This window comes from Alligator mississippiensis, chromosome 2 (assembly GCF_030867095.1).
Source record: "Alligator mississippiensis isolate rAllMis1 chromosome 2, rAllMis1, whole genome shotgun sequence".
Classification (NCBI taxonomy): domain Eukaryota; kingdom Metazoa; phylum Chordata; order Crocodylia; family Alligatoridae; genus Alligator; species Alligator mississippiensis.
In genome coordinates, this window is record NC_081825.1 from 175,251,946 (window position 1) to 175,275,648 (window position 23,703).

At 46.7% G+C, this 23,703-nt stretch overlaps 1 protein-coding gene across 1 annotated transcript; it reads left to right on the forward strand.

Moving 5' to 3' along the window:
- The first annotated feature begins 7,048 nt into the window (after nucleotides 1-7,048).
- LOC102571911 (olfactory receptor 4S2-like) lies at nucleotides 7,049-12,770 on the forward strand. Its single transcript, XM_014594491.3, has 2 exons — nucleotides 7,049-7,711; nucleotides 11,607-12,770. The coding sequence occupies exon 2, from the start codon at nucleotides 11,650-11,652 to the stop codon at nucleotides 12,517-12,519; it is 870 nt and encodes a 289-aa protein (XP_014449977.1). The 5' UTR covers nucleotides 7,049-7,711; nucleotides 11,607-11,649; the 3' UTR covers nucleotides 12,520-12,770.
- Nucleotides 12,771-23,703: the final 10,933 nt, after the last annotated feature.

Genomic DNA, 23,703 nt, shown 5'->3' on the forward strand with positions numbered 1-23,703 from the left:
TGCCCAGTCCCAGACCAGGGGTAGTGTGTGCATGGGTGCCCATGGACCATGCTAAGTTAGCTGGGCAGGCTCTGGCACAGGCAGCCACTGGCCAAGCCCCCCATCTCTGTTCATGGTGCCAGGCAGGTGGACTGCTGGGTGCTGGCAGCAGGCAGCCTGACTTCCCCAGGCCCTTCCCACGCAGATTTAGGTTACACATCAGGAAGAACTTCTTTACAGTAAGGGTTGCCAAAATGTGGAATGGGTTTCCAAGGGAGGTGGTGCTCTCCCTTTCCTTGGGGGTCTTTAAGAGGAGGATAGACATACACCTGGCTGAGGTCATCTGACCCCAGCACTTTTTTCCTTTCCAGTGCAGGGGATAGAACTCGATAATCTGCTAAGGTTCCTCCATCCCAAACATCTATGAATCTATGAATCTACAGAGGACGACAATGGCCTGGAGCACAATGGAGTGAAAGTCCCTCTGGCTCTAGTAGGGGTTTTCACTGTGGGGCAGGCAGGTGTTGGGGATGTGCATCCCATCCAGCACCCTGATGCACTGGAGGAATACCAGGGCACTGAATCCCACCACTTCCTCCATGGAGGTCATGCACATGGAGCTCCGTGTGTTGCAACATGTTCTGGAGGGCATCACAAACCTCCGTAACAGCCTCCCTGGTGGTCACCTTGCTCATGATGAAGAGGTCACTAACATAGTGGAGGTGGGTGGACATGGTCAGGTTCAGCAGGGCAATGGCCAGCCAGGTGTCTGTGGGGAGTAGCTGCTTCATGGTGGTGACCTGTCACTCCAGGTACTTGCAGAGCTGCTAAGGGAAGTCCAGACAGGTGGCCCAGGTTGGCCAGAATGCCTCCAGCAACTGTTGATTCTCCAAGGGGTGCTGGACAATGTGCAGCCACCACTCCTGGCTGGCCCAGCAGGCCCAGAGGCAGTGGGACTCAAGACCCTGGAGGGCAAAGACAGCCCCAATGGTGGAGTCCTGGAGCCCATTGTCAGTGTTTCTTCCAAGGTTTGGCCACCAAAATGGGGCCCAGGAGGCAGCTGCATAGTGGCAGCAGCCCTGATATGGTGCAATGGGACTGGGCAGATGGCTTTTGCATGTAGGGGAGGTGGAAGGGCCCTGATGGCTGTGGGCCAGCCTGCAACCAGTGCAGTGAGCTAGCAGATCCAGTGCAGCAGCCAGAAGGATCCCTGGTCACTTGGCATTGCTGCCAGAGGCAGGGGCTGGAGCAGCCATGGAATGGGGAAGCAGAGGATGCAGCATGAGAGATGCGATATGCTCCCCCTGTTCTGCACATGCTGCTTCTGGTCAGAAACACAGATGGCCAGGGAGGAGGGAACAGGAAGCAGGGCTGCCTTTTAAAGATGGCCTTGTCATCAGGGTCTGCTATATCATTTCACCACCTTTTAAATTTTGTCAGTGTGTAGAGTGCATATGTGCTTGAGTTTGCAACATTAACATTCCTCAGGTTTCTGAAGTTCTGGGCATGTTCAGTGGCAACATATTGTTAATGGACCCGAGCTGCCCATCACATGCTTATTAACCTCCATGTTGTAAAGGTACGTATTTCTCTACCTATCTCACCTGCCAAGGTTGGTGACAAGAGGGTCAGTGTGATATAGAGTTTATGGCCTTGCTAAGCTCTTTGGCTGTAGGTTTTTTGTCTAGCTGTGTCAGTACACTTGGAGCTGGAAGTTGATCCAGTGCCTCTTGTGAAATGTCTGTTTTCTGGAAGTAAACCTCTAAGTAATGTTTGACCTAGCGTTACATCTGCTTGCTCTTGTCAGTGATTTTTACTTTGCCATCTCAGGACTAGAGGGGAGTGACTTTAGTAAGTTAGGCCAAAGGCTTTCTTCAGGCCAGCATACATGACTTACAGGTTTCCTGTGTCTGAGGCAAATTGTACCTCTTGACATAGGCCAGTCCAATACTGGTTTGTGCAGTGTCTGGCTTTTTTCTGTAACATTGCCCTGGCATGTTTCAACTTAGCCTTTGAACTGTGAAACTGACCCTATGTTGGCAAGTGTCTTCTGCACTCCAGACTTCCCAGAAAAAAATGTGTAGTTCAGGGACAGGTAAAATATGGATGTGGGTCAGATCTGGCCCACCAGGCCATTCTATCCAGTCCACAGTGCCCCTAAAAAAATTAGAAAATTAATATTTATCTGGCCCTTTATGTCTATCAAAGATGACAAGGCCCCAGCAGCAGCAGGACCCAGGGGAAGCTGGTGGCAGGACCCAGCGGTGGCAGTAGCAAGATCTTCCCCATCCCCAGCCCCCAACCAGAACCTTCTGCCTAGAGGCTTCTGGACTGGAACCCTGTGACTGTTCCCCTTCCCTTCCTCTTCCTGAGAGGGCAACTGAGATAAGGACAGGTAGAGGAACCAGGGGGCAAGGAGGATGGCTGGCAAAGCAGGAGCCAACCTGGCTCATCGGCTGAGGTTCCTGGCTGGCTCCTGCTGCACTGTGTGGTCCCACCACGCAGCCAGGAACTGTATGCTACTGGGAAACCCAGACTGGCTTCTGCACCACGTGGTTCCTGGCTGCATGTGGGATCACAGGGCACAGCAGGAACCAGCCAGGAACTGAAGAGGCCTGGCTGGGCAACGCTGGGCCAGTCCAGGCTTGCTCCTGCTGTTTATCCTATTGTCCCAGCCATGCAGCCAGGAACCATGTGTGGCCAGCAGGTGGGCAGGGGGAAGTGGGATTGGTGGCAGTGGGCTGGACAGTAAGGGAAGGGAAGCAGCCAGGAAAGGGCAGCAGTGGCACACAGTGAGGAGAACTGGCAGCAAGCGGGTGGATGGGAGCGCAGCCTTTGGGCCAGGGTCAGCAGCAGCAGGATCCAAATGGGAACCATGGGGCTGGGATGGCTCCTGCTGCATTCTTCAGTCCTGGCTATGCAGCCAGGAACTGTGTGGTGTTGGAGTGGTTGGCAGGTGCTCACAGGGGGAGTGGTGGTGCTGGGCAGGAAGCACGGGATGGGAAGTGGCCAGGGAAGGGCAGCAGAGGCAAATGGGGGAAGTGGCAGTGGTGGCAGGTGGGGGGAAAGTGATAGCAAGTAGGAGTGCGGGGCCCACTTCAGTACCCTGGGGCCAGGCTTAGCAGAGGCCCAGGGCTGGATGGAAGGAATGTAGAGCCTGAGCTGGAAGGAGCTTTATGGAGCCAGGCCAGCTCCACCACTCTCCCTGCTGGTGTCCCACCACATCCATTCCTGTTGCTTACCGGGACCACACACCGACGGGGGTGTCTGCCTGCCACAGGCCATAACTGCCATACACATGTAGCCATACCCACCAGCCACCTTCCCCCTTCACACATGCCACAATCCCCCAGCCACTCTTCCCCAACAAACATCCCCCCCAAAACCCCATACCCACCCACACCCCACACATCCACACACACACTCACCCCCCACACCTATGCACCCTCCCACAAACCCTACACTCACACCCTCCCCACATCCCATATACACACATACCCACATACATCCACTTCCCCCCACAAACCCTGTACCCACCCACCCATACCCCCCAACTCTCCATACCCCACACAATATACAAAAAGTAAAACTTATTTTAAGCTATTATGTAATCACCTCTATGTACACTACACAAACACATACAATCTGGACAAAAATATTTTTTAAATCAAATTAATGTATGTTGGTTGACTTTTAAAATGTTTTTCCCCAGTTCCAAGATGGCAAACACCCTAGCCAAAAGGAGTATTTCTGGGGGCAAGGGGAGAGAGTTCACATGGCAAAGGTCAGGGGTTAGGGGGCAGGACTTCCAGTTCCAAGATAGCAACCAGGGGCTGGACACCTGTCAAGTGGCAGGGCTACCCTTGTGGCCCTTGACAGCTTGCCAAAACTTGTTAAGTGGCCCTCCAGCTGAAACAATTGCCCACCCCTGGTGTAGTTGGTCTCACAAATGTAGCCTGAGGTAGCCAATCTTGTCTCCCATATGGCTGTAATGTTGATGTTATGTTTTTGCAGCTGTCAAGCAATCAATGTGGTCTTCCAGACATTGTTCATAATCACTAAATTAGCATTCATGCCAGGACACATAATTCTGATATTCCAGCTTCCCAGCCAAAAGGTTTAAAGTTTTTCTTGTTGCCTGGTACTTGATTTGCCATCTGTTTTGGGTTGTTTTTTTTTACTTTTGGTCTAGTCCTATGCACCCAAATGAGGCAGGCAGACCATGGCAGGCCACCCCCTAACTGACTGAGGGCTGCCCAGCTTAAGGCAGGTATTAGCTGACAAGTGGAACACAACTGGTTCTTTGCACTGACAAAGGTGATGCATGGTGCTAAACTCTATGCCAGTTGAGTTGATCTTATAACCTGTGGCTTCCCCCTTCCATGTTGTGCCCACACAAGCAGCAAAGATGGATTGTCCTCTCCGTTCAGTTTTGGCTGCAATGGCCTGGGAAGTTCATATGAAGACCCTTGAGTTGCCAATATATCAATGTACACTTCTGGGCCTAGATGGGTGATCCCAGAAGAAAGGGCCTCATCACATTTTACACTGAGCCCATTCTAGATCTGTGGAATTCTATGTGGATTTAAAGTTAGGGAGCTGCTAGAGGGCCAGTGAGCATGTGCCTCAGATGCTTTGCTGGAGCACCTTTTTTACATATTTGTAACAAAAGCCAAAAACAACTGAGTCTGGAGGAAAACATAAGCATTGTCTGTCTGAAGATGCAAATTCCAATCCATTCTTGGGTTGCAACAAGATCTCTAATCCCTCCTTAGCTAAATGTCCCAGCTGGAATCAGATCTCCAGTAGCTTCCTGGAGATGCTGAATGGCAGAACTGAGCATATCTTTGATCTCACCTATGTAATCCACAGATGCTCTGTGCACCAATAGGGCAAGCTCCTTCTCTAATGTGCTGCTACTTTGAGGACCATGTAATTGCTGTAAAGGCATCATTCAAGCCCATTTGCAAGAGGCACAAGATACTGTTGAAAAGTCACAGAAGTGCAAGTCTGATATCATGTGCTATCTCATTGCTGCCAACCACTACCAGTGAGCTTGGACTGGTGGAAGTTGCTCATGCTTGGAACCTGGGATGACAAGCAGTGGCTCTGGAATTTTAGGATGTCCTGTGGCACATTCATGGAGTTTTGCCCCTAGGACTTCCCGCCTGCTACAGTGCCAGGTGTTCATGCCCCCATCCATCAAGAAAAATATGACCCTGGTGATTTGGATGTCAGTACATTTTCAATAGCCTCTGTTCCACTGCCAACCAGTGCCAAACAACAGTAACAACATCAATGTACAAAGTGTATGAAGCCATAATTGAAGAGCTGGAGTTTGGTTCATCTAGCTGAGAAACCTGCAGAAGTCCTTGCTGGGTTTGAACAATTGGACTTCCTGAACTGTCAGGGCCATAAATGGGACCCAAATACCCTTTATATGCCCCCTTACCATGCCTAAGTTTCCATAAACTGTTAGGGATTCCTTTCCTTGGAACCCCAGGCAATTAAGGACCACCAGGTGCATTTCACTAACATGAACTTTATGAGATCAGTATGGGTACATGACCCCCATCTATCCAGATGCTTCTGTTTCCCGGAGATAATGAAGTGGAAATCCACCCCACAGTGTTTCAGTACAGTCAAAAGCTTCCAAAAACAGACCCATGAGTGGATCTTGCCCCTGTCACAGGCCATGATATTGTGCCAAGACCAAACCACATTACCACTGAGAGCAGAAATGGTAGCACTCTTAAATGCCACCTGTTAGTGAATATGGGCCTTATTCTACTCGAAGATTTGCCAGTGGCTTTTTTCACTGGGCAACAGATCAAATTCTGGGGCTCAACATTGACTATGTCTCTATATGGATAAGTAACAGTGGGCACGTTTACATGTTCCTTAATGCCACATAATTACGGTGAATCTAGTATCTGTAATGACAGGTAGTAACTTAATACCCTGGAATCAGCATTACTGTGCATTAGTGCAAACAAATGGCATTTTTGTGATGTTAATGCACAGTAGACTAAACCTTCCATGCATTAACACATTAGCATGGGTTTTGCCCACCGCGCTAATGTGCCACAGAATTAGTCTACTGCACTTGAAGCGTCTCATGTAGATGCACCCATTTAAGCAGACAACCTTTATTACATGAGTGGAATTGTGTGTGTTTTGGATCCTGCTTTTCTTTATTTGGATCATACTTTCCTTCATTTGACAGATAAATTTTACATAATTTTGGAAAGAATTTTTTAGCCTAAAAGTTCATTGCTTGTAGACCCTTGCCCAAGGAGTGGGATACCTAATTAGATGCTAGAGTCCCTCTATCTCTTCTGACCATATATATCCTAATTCAATCATTAGGGCAAAGTTTAGACACTGCCCCAAGCACCTTCCTCTACTCCTAGTGGTAAAATTTAACCACTTGGTAGACAAAAGGGGAAGATCTCTTGGCCCAGGAAAAAAGAAGATGGGATAACTCAGTGAAATAAACGCTTTATTTCCCAGAAATTAGGGGGTCTTTGGTTCAGGTCCCTGCTGTTATCACATTTAGCTATTGGCTGTAATGGATTACCTTCTTTCATGGGGCAGGAAGGACCAGAACTCATGGACCATTTCTTAATAGGGCTATGCCTGTTTCACTCAGACACTCTCCTCCATTGTTCTGAAGTGTGTGTGTGTGTGTGTGTGTGTGTGCATGCGTGCGTGCGTTCGCACACATGCACTTTTCCCTGTGACTAAGGTTTCAGGACCTTACATAGAGTTTACATGAAGGGATAAGATCTCAAAGGAGTTCAAGTGGTTAGGGCACAAAATGAACTGTGCAGGGAGAAGCTGGATCCAAAATGTACCTAAGTAGCCAAATGCCACGTATGTGACTCACTGGGTTACTTATTCACTTAAAAAAAAAAAAAAAAAAGGCCTATGGATTTTCAGAAAGGGCAATTTATGCAGACCTATTTGCTCATTCCTAAATGGGTCAAGTCCCCCTTGCTGAAGATTTACAAAGTTACTAAAGAACTTCCTGTTTTGTAGTAAGGCATTGGGAAAATAAACCAGGTATAAACAGGGTAATGCTCAGGATAAAAAGCCTCAAGCCTACAGCAAAAATGAAAGAAGCAGAAGAGACTTACATCTAATGGAATGAGTGAGGTTGAGAAAAGTAACTAATTCAGCAGAGTATTAAAAATTTGCCTCTATTACATATCCACGGCAGCCTAGTTTAGTTGATTCTTCAAGTTGTTCCAACTGACAAGTTTTGAAATGCTTCTGGGACCTCGTTATCCAGGAGACTGACATGCTACCTCTACATGATTGCTTTTAACTATTTCTGTCTTAACTGCAAAGCCAAGAGAGGCAGTCAGCTTTTTCCAGAATGAAGGACAGAAATGTATTTTTCAATCAGTTTCTTTTAAATGCAGAAATGGCCTCTGAGATTTTCTGAGCAGGGAGAGATACTGATGTTAAAAGATTCTCAATTCTGATTTCACTACCTGACATCTCTGCTTTACTCAATTACTTCTCTCATATTCTGACAGAGGGCAAGAGATATTTGAACTCAAGACTTGTAAATTAACAAATTGTAACTTCTGCAGTGGAGTGAGAATTTGATCCTGCAGTGAACAACTTTGTCATTCATCAGTAGTGCTTACTACTGATCAGACGGTAATACTTCACTACCAAGACACTTTGAAGCTATGACGATATAAAAACTATCATCTTCCAGGTAACTATAATCATGGCTTGTTCAATCTTTGTTTTAATTTAGCATGCCTGAATATTTCTTCTTCCCCTTCCCTCCCCAACCAGCCACATTCATGCACACATATTTTAACAAATGGGAAATTATTTTTAAGCCTTTTGGTATAATCTGATTCTATTTATCCATCACATTGGAATTAATTTAATTAAATTATGACTCTGAAAAACTGTTTTAATCTTTTTCCCCATCCTTTAATAATCACTATTCTTTATTTTTCAGTATTCTAATTTATGATATTTGCTAATCCAAATAATAAAAAAATGGGCACATAAACTATAAAAACATATATGTCCACCTGTCCATCCTCATAGCCTTCTTCTTGCTCCATCTCTCCCTTGGGCTTTCTTTTTCATTATTAAAAATGTCAATCCATGTCTAGTGATAAAAACACCCAAACCTTTTTTTTTTTTTTTTTAGCACAAAGGAAATTTAATTAATTAAATTCAATTAAATTGAAAATATTGATAAGGTGAAGCATTTGTCAGATACCTTGCATTTTTCTGGTTATACTAAGTAGCCGTATACTCAATGTAACTTCAGACAAATGGCAGTTTAAAGTGGCTTTCTCTTGCTAGAAGAGTGCCAAGTAAAATAAATTTAAATTAAAAATCCTGGAGAAATGCAGAGCCAATTCAGAGTTCATCTTCATGATGTGGGCCACTTTAGATGATATCTTTGTAGTTCTCTGAGCATAGTGACCTAATCCACAGGACTTTCGTCAGGCTGATGTAAACTAAACCCTTTCCCTCAAACTCAGACACAGGTGGAAGTCATGGCTAGAGTGAGGGTGGGCAGCCTTCCATTTCTCCCACCATTTCTAGGGCCAACAGTTAGGGACAGGGATAGGAGTCCCTCAGCTATGGACGAATGGACATAATGCAGATGTGGCACCTTAGGATGATGACAGGGTCAGTATTGACAAACCCACATAGCCCCTCATGCATCAAATAACATCCCTATCCCCTAATGATCACAACGATGTTTTCAGTTCCCTGCCTAGAACTATCTCTACACCTTCCATATCCCAGAATACATAAAAGATGTCAAGGAAAATTCCTCCTCTCCTTCTATGGCCCACCAAAAACTTTTATAATTGCCCTACTAGAATCACAGGACATTCCATAGGTAGACAAGGTTATTTGGGTGAATCTGATATCTTTTATTAGACCAACTTAAATAGCTGGGGAAAAAAAATTCTTAGGAAGCTTTTGGGTTTAAAAATCTGCACTAGTTTTGTTTCAAAGCAGAGCTATGGCAATGGAAATTCTAGAACGTCAAAGAAAAATAATTGGGTTTTCTTTTTCTAGAAAAGAAGTTGTCATTACCATTGTTGTTGTCTTTGTTATTGTTACTTTCAATTCACAGAAATATAAGAAATATTATTTGATGAAACTAAGCACTTGTTCTCCCCAAATTCAGGTCTGAACATATTCTTATGATTTTTATAAAATACAGTCAGGCCTCAATTTACATGGTACTTTTTGCATGGTTTCAGTTATGCAAAATTAATTGTGACCCTATATTTTTGTACATGGTATGGATTCACTTTTACATGGTGTAGTGTGTGTAGCTGGTAAGTGTGTTCTGTTGTGGTGGAAAGGGAGTGGGGGGAGAAGAGGTATGGGGGGACAGGTCAATGCCACCTGTGGTTAGGGAGGGAGTGGGGCAGGGGCTGGGGCAGGCACTGCCCAGCTAGGGTGGAGTAGGTGTGGGACAGAGCTACGGCTCATCCAGGGGTTGTGGGGGAGGGGGATGGCTCCCACAGCTTTGCACAGCCCAGGAGGGTACAGGAGGGGCATGTGCCCCAGATCTGTGTGGGGCAGAGTGGGCAGGCTGCAGCTGTGGGCTGAGGCCAGGGCTATGCCAGGCTTCTCATTGGGGGCTGGGATGGGGTGGGTGACAGCGGCACTGGGTGAGGGCTACGGGAGGGGGCTGCAGCCACCACAAATTTTGCTGTAGCCCCTCCCCCCCCAGTGCCCTTCCCGCACTGCTGTTGCTTGCCTGGCACAGCCCTGGCTCTTCTTGGTATGTGGGTGGAGGTGGGGGTTGAGCCGAGGCTGCATGTGGGGTGGGCAGTGGCAGTGCTGAAAGGGGGTTATGGGGGGGCTAGAGTGAAAATTGGGGTGGCTGCGGCACCCTCCCGTAGCCCCCTCCCAGCACCACCACTACCTGCCCTGAGCCCAACCACCACCGAGAAATGCCCAGCGAAGCCAAAGCTCCTGCAGCCCACCTGCACCACCCTGCGCAGATCTTGGGGCATAACCCCCGCTGCCCTTCCAGGGTGTACACAGCAGTGGAAGCCACCCTTCCTGCACCTCCCAGATGAGCTGAAGCTTTGTCCCATGCCTGCCCCACCCCAGCTGTGCAGCATCTGCTCCACCCCACTCTCCCCCTCACCATGGGGGGTGAACGTCTTGGTGACCTCGACGAAGGGCTTGAGAACCACCAAGATCTGAGAGATGGTACCCCACTCTACCCCAGTGTTGCAGACTATGGGCAAAATCCTATTTAATTTTCTGCACTGAAACAACATTTCTTTTGCCATTACACACAGTTTGGGGCTTCTGTTTCCATGCCTTCCAGAACAGAAATAATGGAGGAGACAGGATGTTCTATGTTTAATCCCTATTACTTAGATGTTAAATCACTTGCTCAGAGGCCTGGAGACATTGGCTCTAGGGTGCAGTAATCTGGTGGGGGGGTTGAACCTGTATTTCTAGCTATCAAGTAAAGTGAACTAAGCAACATGGCAGAGTGATTAATTAAGCCTCTCCTCCTGAACAGAAGTTTTATATTTTTCTTCATTTAAAATTCATTAGATAAAATAGCTGGTGAAAAATGTGAAAGTTTCTAGCACTAAACATTCAAACTGGGCACATCTATACATGTGCCGGACTGTGCAATTGTTATTGTGCAGTCATTTAGTGCTTACTTAAGCACTATTACTTCACAGCCCTGGTACTACTAGATCATTTCCAATGCTGCTGTGCAGTAGCAATGAGTTACTGAACAGTAGCATTGGCATCATGGTTCCTTGCTGCTGACGCTACATCCTGTAGTAATAAGCTATGGCAACATAGCTGATCACTATAGCAATATAGTGTCTTGGGTAGAAGTGCCCACCAGAAAGTAGGGCCTTTTCATCTTATTCATCTATGGCAGCAGCCATCTTGATAAGAGACAAACCTGCTGCCTTGCTCTCTTCCCCTGGTCCTACGTATCTCCCTATATTGGCAACTCAGTTGGCAAGACTGTTTGGTCTAAACTATGGGAAGACCCTCCTCTAACACTGAACACCTGCTGGTCCTGTTTTTTCTGCAACTAAAATTACAGGATTTACCTAGCATTATGTATGTATCTGGACAATTCTATTTAACTTTATACCTGAATGACCAAAGTGGAGCCTCACTGAAGAAGCTCAGCGGTGGTGTGCATGGTTGCATATCCAGAGCCAAAAAGTGCACTTAGGGGGTTGTGGACAATCCATTATCATGCATAAATGAAATAAAATTCATCCCTAGGTGCCCTGAAAAGATGTTGAAAATGTACTAATAGAATATAAGAAACACAAGGGAGAGGTTGGTGTCAAAGGATAATCAAGGTGGATTTTTTTCACCAAGACTTTCTAGAGTCCCTTTTCTGAGTAAAGAGAAAGTAGTGAATCCTGAAATGACCTCCCAATTAATTGAGTTTATATTGTTCATTTTTTTTCAAAAGTAAGGTAAATTAATCATCCTCATAGAATCTAAAGCACTGTATTTAATACAAATATCCTCCTTTCATAATAATAATCTCAATATTTCCCTCATCATTGTGGAATAGCTGATGACTGATTATTATTTATTTTGTGTCTTGGCAGGTGAATTAACATCTTGTAGAATACTGATTCCTGCACTGAGCACATGGCACCTGTACATAATGTGTCTGAATTCATTTTACTGGGGCTTACTCAGCATCAAGAGTCAGAACAAATCTGTTTTGTGTTGTTTTCATTGTTCTATGCAGTTACTATAGTGGGAAACCTCCTCATCATTATCACTATCAAGGGCAGCCGGAGTCTGATTTCTCCCATGTATTTCTTTCTGAGCTACCTTTCCTTTGTGGACATCTGCTACTCTACAGTTATAGCTCCCAAAATGATTGCTGATTTCCTTGTTGATAGGAAAACCATCTCATTCTCTGGTTGTTTGACACAGTTCTTCTTTGCCCATTTCCTTGGTGGTACTGAGATGTTCCTTCTCACAGTCATGGCTTATGATCGGTACATTGCTATATGCAAACCACTTTATTACATGACCATCATGACTGGGCATGTGTGTGGCTGGATGGTGTTGGGTTCCTGGACAGGGGGCTTTCTGCATTCCATTATACAAACTCTCCTGACTACCCAGCTCCCCTTCTGTGGGCCTAATGAGATTGATCATTATCTCTGTGATGTACACCCTTTGCTGAAACTGGCTTGTACTGACACCTACACTGTTGGCTTCATTGCTGTTGCTAATACCGGGATGATTTCCTTGACCTGTTTTGTTGTGTTAGTTATATCATATGTTGTCATTTTAGTCTCTTTGAGAAGACACACTTCTGAAGGGCACCTCAAAGCTCTCTCTACTTGTGCCTCACACATCACGGTAGTAATTATATTTTTTGGGCCATGTATCTTCATGTACTTACGACCATCAACAACTTTCTCAGAGGATAAGATAATCTCTGTGTTCTACACTGTCTTCACCCCTATGCTGAACCCATTGATTTATACCCTGAGAAATTAAGAAGTTAAAAATGCCATGAGAAAAATGTGGATCCAAAAAGTGGACTGAGAAGATCAATAAAAATTGTAAGGTGTAAATATAGTACAATTAGAAACTGATGGGTGAACTAGATTTCACCAGCATTTCAGAGAAAAGTCATTTTTATATTACTGTCTATTTCTTTTACCGTGAAAACTTGACAAAAGTTTCCTATGAATATTGCTACTGTGCACCTTTTTAAATACAATGCTTGCAATATTTAAATATGAAAAGTAGATTATTTTGTATGTTTTGTTCACTTAATTTGATAAATTTACTGTTATTATTACTAGCATCATCATTATAATGGAGCATGCTAATGTTGGCATTCCATTCTTTACTGGCTACATAAAATACCATTTGGTCAGCTACATAGTTTTCTCTGTGCCAGAAATGACACTTATGTGTAGGTTTATATTCTTTTCCTGGACCTGCAGCCCTGAATTCTCTACTTTCCTGCAAAACACCCTTATTGCTATGTCACAGGTCAGCTATTGCCCTTGTCTGACACACCCTTTTAAGTTGGCCCGTGGGTAGCCTCAAGATGAAGATATGTGCATTAGGGTTGTGCAAAGTGGGCCCTAATCTATGTGGGCCCTAATCCAAATGCTTACTAATAGATTCTTTGAGGACCCACTCCATGATTTTTCCAGTAACAGAGGTGAGACTCTAGTTTCCTGGATCCTCCTTTTCCCCTTTGTTAGTTAAGGGCATTATATTTGCCTTTTTCTGATCATCCAAGACCTCACCTGATCGCCATGAGTTTTCAAAGATAATGGCCAGCATCTCTTCAATCATATCAGTCAACTCTCTCAGCACTTTTGATGCATTGCATCTGGCCCCATGGACATATCCAGCATTTCTAAATAGTCCCTAACCTATTCTTTCACCACTGAGAGCTGATCACCTTTTCCCCAAACTGGGCTGCCTGGGGCAGTGATTTGGGAACTGACCTTGCTGACCTTGCCTGTGAAATTATGTTTGGGTATGCCTGCGTGTGTAATTACAGTGCTTGAATAAATTGTGCAGTTTACTGCTCCGGAATTAATTGCTGCCAGGTGTGCTGTTTGAGTGTTCACCTGAGAGCAATTAACTCCAGAGCAATAAGCTTTGCAGTTTATTCAGGCACAGCACATGGAGCCCAGGTGGAACAGCCCCAATGGCAGGAGGCCCAGGGGTCAGCCTGCCAGCCAGGGATGTAACCCTTGGTTCAAGGTGGTGTGAAGGAGCTGGCTGGGGCAAAAGGGAGTTTCAGCATGGGACTAGCTGGCACTCCCCACCCCCTACATTGAAACACCTTTATGCCCGAACCAGCCAGCATCTACGTGTGTGCTGCTGTGGAGCTTTTTACTCTGCAGCAGAATAGTACTTGTATTTACCATCTGTCATTCTATTTTTTGAATGCTTAGTAATATGCACTTTGTGAGGTTCTTTTAAATGTGTATTTTCTTGTGACTAAAAGGGTGTGTCTGCACATTCATTAACCTGCAATTAAGCTTAATAAACTTTAAGGGCAATGCCCCTTAAGGCTCATTAGTCAGGTTTCTACACATGGACACTTTAATGCACCTTAACACAACTTGCTGGGTGAATGCCTTTGCAGGCTTCCTGGACAGCACCCTGCACCACCTGTCTCTAAGCCCCTCCCCAACAGATGAGACTGGGTGGGAGCAGGGGTGTTTCTGCTGCTAGTGTCTTCCTTGGGCTGGGGTTCCTGTCCAAGCAATGCAGCACTGCAGGCAGCAGGATGCCTCACTGCCCACCCAGGATTCAGGTGCCTTTAGAAGCCGGAGGTGCAGTTCCCCCCCAGAGAGCAGGCAGGGTGGCTCTGCATTTACCCCAGTGCCCAGAATGGCATTGCCTGTTCCAGCCAAAATGGCTCCAGCCTGGTGGGACTTTCCCCTACCTGTGCTGCACCCAGCGTAAGGGTGGGATGAGAAAACAGCAAAAAAAGCAGCATTGTTTGAACTGGCCTGCTTTCTGCCTTAGGGTCTGACAGTTACTGAGCTGTGTCTTTCAGCAGCTCAGGAGCATTAGACAACAAAGGCTAGCATTGATTTGAATGATTTCCTACTTGCTAGCCTAGCAAGTGGGATTCCAAAATACCTTTTGCTTGCTTCTAGACCCTTTAATTTTAGTATTATACTCATTGATTTATTCTTTTCAATTTTATAATTATATTAGATATTACAGTATAGAATTTAATTTAAATAGGAAGGGAGATACATTTATATTTTATGTCTATACATTTATCCCTTGCAGCATATACTATACACCTTATAGAATTTATATAGGAACGTAGATACATTTATACATTTGTATAAAAACAAGACACTATGAAACACACCGTGAAGTGTGGTGGAAAGGCATCTGGCAAGACTTCAGGGAGGGGTGGAAGAGGGGGTAGAGGTGTAAATCCACCCCCACCACACACACACAAACTGAGATGCAACCTCTTTCCTACAACTAGAAGGGCTGAGGCTTCCAAGAGCAGCAAGGAGAGGGGAGCAGTGCCCGTGCCACCGCCTGTGCCTGAGTCTGTATCCCCTCCAAGGGCACAAGCCATAAACCCCCCCCCCCCCCACCATGACAATGAGCAGCAGCACCAGCACAGGCACCAGCGTAACAGTCTCCTCCACCCCCATTTCACTTCCCATGTTGAGCCTTCCAGTGCCAAAGGAAGAGCTAGATCTGGATCTGAGTGCCCTAGCAAGGGAAATTCTAGGGAAGGAGGAGGAATCATCTGAGTTTGTGCTCCATACCCCTCAAGTTTTCCCTAGAGTCAGGTCTCCTTCCCCAGAAGGCAGCTCAGAGGAGGCTGAGGTAGCAGTATGCAGGCCAACTGAGTCTGTTCCTCCTGTTGCTGTGCCTTTGCCTGCTGAGGAGTGGGAAGTTACAGCATCCATACATGCACCCGCACCCCAGAAGCAAGCGGGTAGTGTGGTCTGGGATCATTTTGAGCTGGCAAATTATCCCACATATGCTATCTGCCTGCACTGCTGAAACAAAACCAGCTGGGGCAAGGGAACAAAACACATGAGCACCATGGGGATGTTGATGCATCTCTTCAGGCACTACACCCTTGCCCTTGCTCCTCCTCAGCCTGGCACCAGTGGGAGTGTGCCCAAAGGAATGTCCCACTCTCGCTCCAAAGTCCCCATCCCCCCCGCCCCCAAACCAGAGGCATAGCAACTTGGAACAGTGAGGGAAAGGTGAATTGGGGAGATGCTTGCTGTGAATGGCCAGCACTTCTCTTTAGTTGAGTGGCCAGAGGTCAGGTGGCTCATGGCGCTCATGGCCCTAGCCTACCAAGTGCCCACATGCACCACCTTCAGCAGGATGGTGGTGCCCTCCCTGTATGAGGCATGCAGAGCATCAAGTGAGGCAAGATGCTGCAGGGCAAACAAGCAGAGCTGAACATCCCACAGAACAAAATCATGCAGGATGTGGAGACTCAGTGGAACTCCACATACCTGATGCTCAAAAGGCTGGTGGAGCAACAGAAGGCCATCCATGAGATGGCCTTGCTCGGGGAGATTGGAATCAGTGGCCCCCTTAATGGAGCTGAGTGGGATACTATCTCCCAGATCTTGGTGGTCCTCAAGCCTTTCCTCAAGGCCACCAAGGCCTTCAGCGCTGGTGATGCCCTTCTTAGCCAGGTGATTCCTGTAGTGAGGGAATTTCAGAACCAAATGGAGAAGTTCCAGGGGATCCATGTTCCTGGCTGGGGCAAGCCACTGTCACCAGGCATCTGAACACTGGTCAGGCAGCTGAAGGGGGGCATCAGGAAGTGGTTGGATCCCTTGCAGTCCAGTACGGTCCATGTGCTGGCCTCCATGTGTGACCTGAGGGTGCAGGACAGCATATGCAGAAGCCAAAGCCTGAACTAGTGGATGGAGGTGCTGGTGAAGAGAGTCAGGGAGGCAGCACAGTGTTCATGGGGGGATGTGAAAGAGGGGGATCCACTGTTCCATGCTAGCACACTATCCACCAGCCAGTTTCCTCCTTCACCACAGGTGATGTCAATATGGGCCAAGGGCATGGCTTCAATGGTGGGGTCCAGAGGCACCAGACCCCTCCATCAGGCAGGTAGTACTCAGGTCTTGGTGGCTGCCTATCTTGCCAAGGACATGGAGCCACTGCTGTGTGACCCCTTGGCCTGCTGGGCAAACCACAGCCAGATGTGGCAGGATCTGGCCACAGTTCCCCATGAACACCTGTCCTGTCCACCGACCAGTGTTTTGAGTGGAAGGGTGTTCAGCATTGCTGTGGATGTAGTGACACCCCACTGCACCTGCTTGGATCCTGTTTTGGTGGAGCAGCTGGTGTTCCAGAAGGTAAACCTCCCACAGCTGGGGTTCCCCAAGATCCAGGTGCAGATGGAATGAATGCCACACTCCCCACTCTGTCCACACCTATTTCCTTTTTTTCATTTTTTAAAAGCCATTTAATTCCCCCCCCCACACACACTGTCAGAGATGGAGGGGGAACTCACTGCATCACCAGCCAGCAGGGGAAGAACATGTCCATGCTGAGGTTCCATGCCAGGACTAACTTGGAGGTATGGGTTGGGGCTACGGGGAAAGAGGAGGCCCCAGGTCCTGGGCATGACCACTAAAACTTCACTCTGCCAGGGTCAGGGAGGCCTGGTGGGACTGCTGGTGGCATGGTAGCCCCTGGAAATGCCAGGACCGAGGATCCCCCTGGTGAAAGGTGGGTAGGAGGCACCATAATCTCCATCTACCACATGCACACACAGAGTCTTGGCTAGGGAAAGCCCAGGCCCATCATGTCTTTGACAGGCCTGAGGCTTGCTGGTTGCAGTGGAGTTGTGAGGCTCCAGGTTAGCTCAGCTTAGCTGCCTGGGATGCCAGCTTTTGGGTTGAAAAACCCTTTGCAGGCTGAGGAAACAACTGCAGTTGGTCTCTGTGTGTGCTGTCCCTGGGTGGAAAAAATAGTAAAGAAGCCAGAGGCTGGCATACAATACAGGCAAGAAAGCCAGTCAGTGAAAATGGAAATGGAGGTGTAAGGGGGTGAGGGACAGGCTGGGATGGTGGGGGAGGGGGAAGGGGGATGTAGCACCACAGGTAAAAGTGGAGAGGTACCTGGGGAGCCAGATAACTGGCATGTTGTAGTGTGTCAGAATTCCACTGTCTTTATTGAGTCCATGAGTTTCTGTACCTACTACTTAGGAGGCTGATGAAGTGAAGTTCATAGACCAGACTGTGAAAAGTGGTTTGTAAATTTCCTTCAAGATCATGCCTGAGAGACTAAAGACAGAGTGGGGTTTTTTGTGAGAAATGTGCCCCCACAAGTAGTTGGGTATTATTGTCTTGGATAGATTCTGGTGTGCAGTCTGTGGGGGTACTGGAGATTGTTGGCAGGTTTTGTGTTTTGAGCTGTAAGAAGGTGGCTTCGGTTCTAGTGATGAGGTTGTGGAGGGCCAGTAGGGGGAGCTCCTGTGTTGATCTTCCCACCTCGCCATACCTGTCCACCTTCTGGACTCCACGTGTCTCTCCAGGGGTGCCTATGCCCTGGCAGACCCCCTTTCGAGCCCCACCACAGAGTCCGAGGGTAACGTGTACTGCTGCCACCCTGAGAAGGGACTGTCTGGGTCCTTTGTCCTCGGGGAAACACAGGCCTAATAGACCTATGGGTACTCGACCCAATACAAGAACTTGGGGCAGTTCCCCAAGTCGGGAGCCAAAAAGAATAATCTCCCTTAGTCCACAGACCCAAGGGGCCTCCTGGGTATAATTAAACCCACCCCTCAATAAGTCTCCTACACCAGTCACAAAGGAGACTTTATTGGTTACAGAGGATAGGGTTAGAATAGGGTACAGGGTAGAGCAATATCATAGAAATCCCATAGAGCAAACTCCTGTGGCTGGGGTAGCCTTTGATCTCGCATCTGAGTTACTGCAAGCTATATATCTAGTTGGATCTCAGTTAACTTACTCACAAGTATCATCTAGAGGCTGTTGGAGAATCCCTCTGGAGGCAGGCAGTTCCTTGATCATGAGTTTTGAGAGAGAGAGCAAGTTTCAAATGGTACAGCTCTTCTTTGTTTCTGAGTATCCCTCATGGCTGCTGCTCCCTCCTCCTGGGCAATCCTTAACTTATAGCCCTTGTGACCTCATTTACCTGGTCCAATGGAGGCCAGCACCTGTTGGCTGTGAGCCAACCAATTTGAAATACATCACTAGTTGCCAGGCAGACACTAGCCCACCAGGAAGAAAGCCCCTCACCCAGGTATGTGATGCCAGTCACGTAGGCAGAGGGAACAGGTTTCCCCCCTCCCTCAGGAATGTATCCAGCTCAGGTTACTCAAAGAGATAGGGTAAAGGTATGTATCCTCTGCTGGGCCCATCCTAATCAAAATTGTCACAGAACAGATTTTGGGGGGGGGAGAAGCAAAGGTGGCTTTCTGCCACAGAGGTTAGGTGCTTGTTTGAATTTACAAACCACTTTTCACAGCCAAGCCTATGAACTTCATGTCACCCATGTCATGTGTTTTGTTTGTCAGCAGCTTGAGGTGCAGTTTCCCAGAAACCCCTCCACCTCTGTCCTTGAAATCTGGCAGGCTTCATAGCCTCAGCAGGGGCTAGCATGCCTGCAGTTTTCACCCTGCTTTGCCTTAACACACACACGTGACATGAGTTTTGCTTTCAAGACTTTGAGGTGCAGTTTCCCAGAAACCTTTGCTCCTAACTCCTTGAAACTTGGCAAGCTTCATGGATCCTTTGCTCCTAACTCCTTGAAACTTGGCAAGCTTCATGGTTCCAAAAGCATCTACTGGCTCTACAAGTTTCATTTGAATCATGGGCAAGCATCAAAACAACGTCCAAACAGCAAAACAGTTTTGACTAAATGAAACGCAACAGTGCTTTCAAAAGGAAATGAAACTTGAAATGAAACACTGAAACACTGTCCCATCAAAACATTGAAACAAAAGTCAAAATGTAATGGTGCTGTTTCATACAGCCCTACTGCCTGCTACTTCTGCCACTTTCCCCCAACCTGCTACCACTACTTCTCTACCTGTGGGGTCGGGGTCAGAGCCATCCCACAGGTAAGGGTGGGAGCACAGTGTGTGCTACCCCTGTGGTAGTGAGCAGGGTTCAGCCCCATGCAAGCACAGCAGGGGTAGCCTGGAGCCAGACTGGATACAGTAAATTGGGAGGCACCCACATACAGGCTAAATGAAATAGTCTGGTGGGCTGGATCCAGCCTGCAGGCTGTTTTTTGCCTGCCTCTGAGCTAGACTGTTCCCAGTGGTGGCAGATGACAGAACAAGGAGCAACTGTCTCCCATATTGTATCTTTCAAAGGAATTGCATAAGGGATTATGTTTTTCAGTCACATGAAGCTCAGTGTACTTCAATTCCTTTCTTTAGATAGTGCTGTGCTTACCAGAAATTCACAGGTTTAAGTCCCAGTCAGCGTCGCGAATCCCCTCCCTCCCCTTCCCCTTTTCCCCGCCCCCCTTACCCCCAGGCTTAGTTGGCTAACACTGTATCTCCTGTAACCTAGGTGCGTTCCCCTCCTTACCCCCATCCTTCTATTGTTAGTCCCTCGCTTGGGCACTATATATTTCCCTACCAGCTTTGGCAGGTTTTTTTGGATTCACAATCCTAAACATTTACTAATAAAAGTCAGCCTATATCTATCTAGCTATCTATCTATCTATCTATATTATATATCTTCTCTTGATTAATTATTTCTTTTCTGTATATAGTTGTGTATAATAAAGAAACCCATTTGTTTATTGGACATAATGTAAATTCATGGGCAGTGAGGGTGAGGGACACACCTCTCCATGGAACACCTCAGTCAGCAGACCTGCCTGAGGGGGTTCACAGGGCTACTGATACCCTGGGGATCCAGAACCTGGCATATCACCCGGCCTAGCATGCTGGTGAGGGTTACAGTTACAAAACTGAAAACCAGATATTCTGGAATGTAATTCTTACATATATTAACATAAAGAGAGACTGGGCAGGTAAGTACCAAAATAGTGGAAGCCAATACACAGAGGCTGCCCATACAACTTGTGGCACACATCCCTCATGTTGGCCATCACAGTAACACAGAAGCAATTATTATTACTTAATAGTTGTTGTAGTAATGTTCTGGTAGTACCAAGGATCCCTAGTCTTGGATCAGGACATAATTATGTTAAAGAAAACTAAGTCCCTGAACATAAGATCTTACCATCTAAGATTTAGATAGTTAACAAAGGGCGGCAAAAATAAAAACAATGGGCTTGGAAGGAAGCATATGAGAACAACAAAGAGGTGTATAGGTCCAACAGTCAACATGGTGATTCCTACCTCTTTATTTAGCTAATAAATAGAATATTGTTTGTACTCTACTGATAAGGGCCACTACTTCATGAAATTGCCCTATGTATTCTTTTTTTCTGCAGTTTTTTGTACATGGTGCTTAACAGATGGAATGATATTGAATGCTTTCATGCATTTGGGTCTCTCAGGGACTAGATCTGGAAGAAGAAAAGAAGTAATTTTGACTCCACTTTCCAATATGCATTGCAGGTACCTGTTTTTGCTTGCTCCACTGAAAATAGGGACAGCTGACAACCGACGCCCAGGAAAAAGCCAACCTACTAAATGGGTACTTTGCGTCAGTTTTTCATCAGTCCCACAGGTTGCCCCTGCCCATTACAGGGCAGTGAAGTCTGGGTGAGGGAGATCCCTTGCCCTCCATCAATGCTGACCTCATGAAGGAACACCTTGAGAGGATGGACACCTTCAAGTCAACCGGCGCTGACAGTTTACACCCCAGGGTACTCAAGGAGCTGGCTAGCATCATAGCTCAGCCCCTGGCATGGATCTTCAAGAGCTCCTGGTGCTTTTGTGAAGTGCCCAATAATTGGAAGAGGGCCAATGTGGAGCCTATTTTCAAGAAAGGGAGGAAAGTGGATCCAGCAAACTACAGGCCCATCAGCCTGACCTCTATCCTGGGAAGGTTTTAGAAAAAAATCATAAAAGAGGCCATCCTCAATGGACTGGAAAATGGCAACATCCTGAGGGATAGCCAGCATGGTTTTTAGGTCTTGCTTGACCAATCTCATTTCCTTTTACAACCAGGTGAACTATCACCTGGGCAAGGGAGAGGAGATTGATGTTGTATATCTTGACTTCAAAAAAGCCTTTGATCTGGTATCCCATGATCACCTTTTGGCAAAACTAGCCAACTGCAGCCTCGGGTCCACAATGATCTGCTAGCTGGGGAATTGGCTCCGTGGTCGGACCCAGAGAGTAGTGGTTGATGGAAGTCAATCATCATGATACCCTGTGACCAGTGGGGTCCCTCAAGGCTCTGTCCTTGGGTCTATATTGTCTAACATCTTCATTAATGATGTGGACATTGGAGTCAGAAGTGGACTGGCCAAGTTCACTGATGATACCAAACTCTGGGTAAACCATCCACACCTGAGGACAGGAGGGTGATCCAAGCTGACCTTGACAGGCTCAGCAAATGGGCAGACAAGAACCTGATGGTGTTTAACACTGAAAAATGCAAGGTTCTCCACCTTGGGAGGAAAAACCTGCAGCATGCTTATAGGCTTGGCAGTGCTATGCTGGCTAGCACTATGGATGAAAGGGACTTGGGGGTCATGATTGACCACAAAATGAACATGAGCCTTCAATGAGATGTTGTGGCTACTAAAGCGAGCAAAATGCTGGCTTGCATCCATAGATGCTTCTCAAGCAAAACCTGGGACATCATTCTCCCATAGTACTCAGTCTTGGTGAGGACACAGCTGGAGTACTGCATCCAATTTTGGGCTCCACAATTCAAAAATGATGTGGAGAAGGTTGAGAGAGTCCAGAGAAGAGCCACATTCATGATCAGAGGTTAGGAAAACAGACCTTACGATGACAGGCTGAGAGCTATAGGACTCTTCAGCCTGGAAAAGCTCAGGCTCAGGGGCGATCTGATGGCCACCTATAAGTTTATAAGAGGTGTTCACCAGGATCTGGGGGAATGATTGTTCACCAGAGCCCCCCAAGGGATGACAAGGTCAAATGGTTATAAACTCCTGCAAGACCATTTCAGGCTGGACATAAGGAAGAACTTCTTTACTGTCTGAGCCCCCAAGGTCTGGAATAGCCTGCCATCAGAGGTGGTTCAAGCACCTACTCTGAACACCTTCAAGAAAAATGTGGATGTTTATCTTGCTGGGATCCTGTGACCCCAGCTGACTTCCTGCCCCTGGGGCAGGGGGCTGGACTTGATGATCTTCCGAGATCCCTTCCAGCCCTAATGTCTGTGAAATCTTTGAAATATATGTATGCATTGCAGTTCCATCTAAGGATTCCTGGCTTTTTAGTGCAAGGTTTAGCAGTCAGAAAAAAGTCCACTGAAAATATTTATGCAGGTACCTTCTATGTAATAGCATTTACAATCTTAGCAAAGTACAGGGCCTGACACTAGAACTCTGGTCCCCAGTTCGTGTCTCAAGGTCAGTATGTTATCTGTGAGAATATAATTCAGTCCTCATGTCCTCAGGAAATCAAAAGTTAAAAAACAATGAGGACAGGGAGAGTAAGAAAAACATTACCTTCAGCACATTTCTTGTTCAGCATCTTTTTCCACAGGCCACTTCAGTTGGAGTTACTTGACAGCAAGAGATTGGAGTTACAGAGATAGCTGATTCATTGAGGACTGGTTGGAAGACAATTGAAATCAGCAGAAGACAGAACACAAAAGTGTGGAGCTGGGTCATACAACACAGCTAAGTGTTTAGGCAAGTGGTTCTGGCAAAGGACAAAATCTAATATTAGAGAGTGAAAGACAATGAGGTAGGGCCACAAGAACAGATGGCAGGTATGGGTGGTATATAGGGAGAGGAGGAAAAGGAAAGAGAGATTGAAGACTAAACTGGAACTTTGCTACTTCCTTTGAATAAGGAGTGGTGCAAAGCTAGACTGAACCAGGAACGTCCTCAAGAATGATTTGTGATTTAGTCCCTCCTGTATTTTCCTCTTCCTCTGGAATGCAGGAAGTGACTTCATGCCTTTTCATGGTGACAGCTACTGCATATTCTGCACCCAGCCAGGTGATGATGGGAAGTGGAACCATGGGGTAGCCCAGATCCTTTCCCAAACACCTGCTGCCATGAGGTTTTGATGGTTTTGAG

Bases quoted from the DNA above. Each gene is read 5' to 3' on its own strand.
- LOC102571911 (XM_014594491.3), top strand. From the start codon at position 11,650: ATGGCACCTGTACATAATGTGTCTGAATTCATTTTACTGGGGCTTACT.